Source organism: Camelina sativa, chromosome 20 (assembly GCF_030686135.1).
Source record: "Camelina sativa cultivar CO46 ecotype springtype chromosome 20, ASM3068613v1".
In the NCBI taxonomy this organism is placed as follows: domain Eukaryota; kingdom Viridiplantae; phylum Streptophyta; class Magnoliopsida; order Brassicales; family Brassicaceae; genus Camelina; species Camelina sativa.
Window position 1 is genome coordinate 16,216,615 of NC_141899.1, and position 4,880 is coordinate 16,221,494.

The 4,880-nt window shown below is 39.8% G+C and overlaps 1 protein-coding gene across 1 annotated transcript; it reads left to right on the forward strand.

Moving 5' to 3' along the window:
• The first annotated feature begins 254 nt into the window (after positions 1–254).
• LOC147918970 (uncharacterized) lies at positions 255–818 on the forward strand. Its single transcript, XM_087503801.1, has one exon. The coding sequence runs from the start codon at positions 255–257 to the stop codon at positions 816–818; it is 564 nt and encodes a 187-aa protein (XP_087359927.1).
• Positions 819–4,880: the final 4,062 nt, after the last annotated feature.

The window sequence follows — 4,880 nt, forward strand, 5'->3', positions numbered from 1 at the left end:
CATTACCCCGGCCCTGTCGGTTCTTTGACAAGGATATGTGACCGAAAAAATGAAGAGGAGTCAATCAGCGCTGCTATTGAGCAACTAAAGTTATAGGTTTGTTTTCTTACATATACTGTTTCAGATCTCCGAATCAATATGTTATGTGAGCCCCTTTTCTTTGGATTTTTTTGTAGTTACCTCCGCGAAGAGATCTACACATCCCAGCCCCTATACTTGCCAAAATCGTGAGTTTGGTATCTGAAGATGGCCCGATGGGGCTGAAAAACTGGATACTTGCTGGTCGCGAGGGAATAGTAGCTGTTTTTTCCCCAGAGACGCTTTCGTCGGTAAAGTTGAACCGAGATCCATTGTTTGTGACCTGGTCAAGGCCTTCGCATGTCTTCTATGGTTTCTTTGTAAGGTGTCTAAACCAGAAGAATCCGTATGCTTTGTATGTGAGAAGTTTGTTCTTAGCGTTTCAATGTCTTCAATTGAATGAGGCAATTGAATTGGTCGGTACGGTAAAGAGTCTGTACCCAGTGGCAGAACTATTGTGGATAATGTTGAGCAGCTGCGCTGGCATTCTAAATATGGATGTGTACTGGAAGTTTAAGAAGAAGTATGGATTTACTGAGGCAGGGAAACTCGCGGACTCTTTGATGTACCACATCTACTTTATCGGGCCTCAAAGAAAAAGCACATACAAGAAGACATGGTATTTTGAAGATTTCCCAAAGTGTTTGTGGGAACACAAAGCTCTTAAAGAAGCGAACGGGGAGAGATGCATGGAGTGTATCTACTTTTACCTATCTAAAGATATTGTGTATTTATCCTAAGTTATTGTAATCTGGGTGAATTTCTGTGGCTAGTTTAACTAAACTCAGTTTATTGATGATAAATCTAGAAATTTGTTTGCAAACTTACGAATAGACGTGATCAAACGCATACTTTTCTATGTTTTAGTAAGTGTTAGATTTTTGTTTTTCAGGTGTGTACACATTTGAATGTGATTGGAAGGACAATTGAACATAAATAAAGAAGATAACTTACACATAGTCTGTGGATTACTATTTTTTGGATAGATTAATCAGTTTTTTAAGTGTACGCGTTGTTGCTATCCACGTGGTTGTTATTCGGTTATTGCTATCCACGTGGTAGTTATTTTGTGTACATGGACATCGATATTCAGTGCATTGTTTCGATATTTCCTTATACCGCCTACAATTACCCCGTGGATCGAAACCTTGTCTTTTTAGGAAATGTAGGTAGAGGCACAGATAACCTGCAGTAGGTTGTGGATAGGTTTTCTGTGGATATGTGTTTAGATACTCTTGTTTAAGTCGAGTTAAAGTGGACATCATTAGATTGTCGACTGAATTAAATTCAAATGCTAAAAGTAGAATTCATATTAGAGTAGCAAATCTTAAGCAGATCTTATAGGATAGGAGTTTGAGCGGATTTAAAAGCAACATACAAACATTATATCTAAGACAGAAGCATTATATCTCTTGATAGATAGTAGAAGATACAGTCGATACACCTTTCCCTATTGAATTCCCCGAACGCTGCGTGGTTATTACCGCAGCTTGGCACATCTTCAAAGCGCCAAGTATCAGAATAAGTCCCCCATCGCTTTGGCCGCATGCTGCAGATGTGGTACATTAGAGAGTCAGCCATCCTATCAACATCACCAAAACGATACTTTTTTTTGTAGGTCCAGTAACAATCCGAATCCAACGTCCCTTCGCAGCTCTTCAACATAATCCACAACAACTCAGCAACTGGGTACACATGTTTAATGGTACTCACCAAAGAGACGGCCTCTTTTAGATCACAACATTGAAAAGCTAAGAATAAACTTTTCACATACAAAGCGTAAGGATTTTTAGCGTATAAACACCACCCAAAAAAATCATAGTACACAGAATCCGGTTTTGACCACTTAACAAATTTGGAATGGCGATCCAACCTAACCGATGAAAGTGTAGTCAACGAGTGAACTGCTACTCTACCTGCACGCCCTGCGACAAGCCAGTTCCTCAAATGTTTGATGCCATCCTGAGCTACGAAGCTGACAATTTTCGCCAGAATTGGTGCTGGGACGTGAAGATCTTTACGTGTTGGGATCTGTAATAGCGACAAGTATAAATATTAAATTTACCAGTGCTTAAAAATCTATCTGGATTCATACTGTAAAAAGAATGAAACAAACCTCAGGATTCAGGCGAACAAGAGGTTGGGTGGTTGGTTCTTCCGCTGGTTGGCGTTCAGTCACCGGTGTCAGTGCACTATGCGGACGAGGGAAATGCCTTTTAGGTAAAATTCGGCCATGTCCGCATTTTCCCTGAGAGCAGTTTTCACAGACGATTTTGTACGTCGGAATCATTTTCAGCTATCTCATAACAGAGAGATACTCTGGTTATATAGAATCAGTAAACGAAAACACTAAGGGAACATGTAGCCCTAAATAGTATCTGCAAAACACTAACCACGTGGACGTATCCAGTGGGAACTTGATTCCTAATCATCTTAGTGGATAGTACCTAATGTTCAATTCTGCCTGATTAGGAAGAAACAACCTTAATATTAAAAAATGAGCTAAGTATAGAAATCCACGTGGACAGTATATTGTGGTCATAAAAGTTCTTATCGATTATTTGTTACAAGAGTAATAGTTGTGGGGAAATTATTGCTGTTGGTGTGGACATCTTTAAAAGCTGAGCCAACAGATGGAGTAGTCTACGGAAGAGAACAGTGAGCCTACGGTTGTAGGCGAAAAAATGTTACATCACGACAGTGCTTTTGAAGGAGCATTTAATGTGTAACAGAGCAGACAGTAAGGAGAGAGAGGGAATACTGATAACACGTTTAAAGCTCTGACAAATTTTTTAAAAATGGTGTACGGAAAGGATTTATCCAGCGGAAGACGCCAGTACTCGGAACGCTCTATCCACATGGTTTTAACCACACATAGTTTGAAAAGTTACGAGAACAAAGTTCGTATCCATGTGGACATCTTTAAAATCAGACCTACCTAAAGTTCTGACTTTGTTTAAAGCTTATGAACCTCCGTAGGCGAAACGAACATTGTGGAAGCAAAATTATTTGTTGTTGGTCATGGCAAATACACAGCGTTATGAGGAATCTGTTATAGTAAGTTCCGTTTTATTTCTTGGGGAATAACATTCATCTTACTAATTAACATTGATATACGCCACATTAAATCTGTTCAGGTTGCTTCCAAAAACGAGTTTCACATGCCACCCGAGCTGCTTGCCAAAGTTGCTATTTTTTGGGCTGAAGATGGTGTGGACGCGTTGAAGAACTTGTTAATTACTGGTAAACAAGGTTTGAATGCTGTATACTGCAAGGAATGTCTTGCAACCGTGCGACTCGACAAGTCCGAAGATCTCGTGTGGTGGTCAAATTTACACTCGAAATACTATTTCTTCTTTTCCAAATATCTGGAAAACGGTAATCCGTATGCAATGTGGGCGAATAATAACAAGGGACTTGCTTTCGTACATTTTGTCCGAGGTTGTTATAGTGCTCAAAACTGGTCTCTCTCATATGTGGATGGCGGATCAATTGATGTAGCTTCAGTAATGGTGGATCATAAATTAGCACCACCGAAGACAAAGTGTAAAGTGGGTCGTCCTAGATGTCCCCGTTGTGGTGGAGCGAAGACTCCTAAGAATCATTTGCAAGGAAGTTCTCATCATTTCCACCTGTAGGTGACAGACACAGATTCTGATGTTTTACGTTAAGGTTGGTGGATGTGGACTGTTATGAGATGTTGTTGTGGTCTGGAAATGTTGACAATCCCTTAATTTTTCGCTAATTTTTTAAGTGGATTCTGTGTTTATTTGTTTTTGATCTCCTCGACAAGTTATTTCTAAATTGTTGGCCATCTGATGAGTGTAGAATAGGGTAACGGGGGCTACTTGTACGTTTCCACATGGAAATGTATGTAACTGAATCCAAAATATATAAGTCCACATGGATATGTACGTGTGTCCATTTGGTGCTTGCTTAATAAGGACGGAAAGCAATGTTATAAATTGTTTGGATGTGGTGCAAAAGAACGTGGATAAGACAGTTCAAAATTTTAAACGAGTACATAAAGACATGACATAACACTACTCATCGTTGAATTTCACTTTCATCTTCAACCAATCAATTGGAGGAGGAACCAATTCTCGCATCTCCTCAAGCCTCTGCAGTTCTCCCATCAAATCTTCAACTTCCTAACACAAAAATTCATTGAGTTGGGAGTTTTTTAGGGTTTTAGGGTTATTTCCACACAATGTTTTAGGGTTTACTGTTAAGGGTTCATGGGGTAGGGTTAAGGTTTAGGGGTTAGGGTTTAGTGTTTAGGGTTTAGGGTTTAGGATTTAGGGTTTAGGGTTTAGGGTGTTGGTTTGAGGGTTTAGGGTTTAGGGTTTAGGGTTTAGGGTGTTGGTTTGAGGGTTAAGTCAAGGGTGTTGGTTTGAGGGTTTAGGGTTTAGGGTTTAGGGTTTAGGGTTTGAGGGTTTAGGGTTAAGGGTTAAGGGTTTAGGATTTAGGGTTTAGGGTTTAGGGTTTAGGGTGTTTGTTTGAGGGTTAAGTCAAGGGTGTTGGTTTGAGGGTTTAGGCTTTAGAGGGTGTTGGTTTAGGGTTTAGGGTTTAGGGTTTAGAGGTTTAAAGGGTGTTGGGTCTAGGGTGTTGGTTTGAGGGTATAGAGTTTAGGATTTAGGGTTTAGGCTGATTCTTTCCATTTTGTTAAATCTACACTCTGGAATCAACAAAGTGGGGGAGCTCAACAAACCTGTTTATGTAAAAAATGTATTTTCAGGTTTACCACAGCAACATGTATTGGTTGGGTGTAAATTAAGTTTGAGTGAAAACTGCTCACTAGT

What these genes read in the sequence shown, in the direction of transcription:
- LOC147918970 (XM_087503801.1), top strand. Translation starts at nt 255, where the DNA reads ATGGGGCTGAAAAACTGGATACTTGCTGGTCGCGAGGGAATAGTAGCT.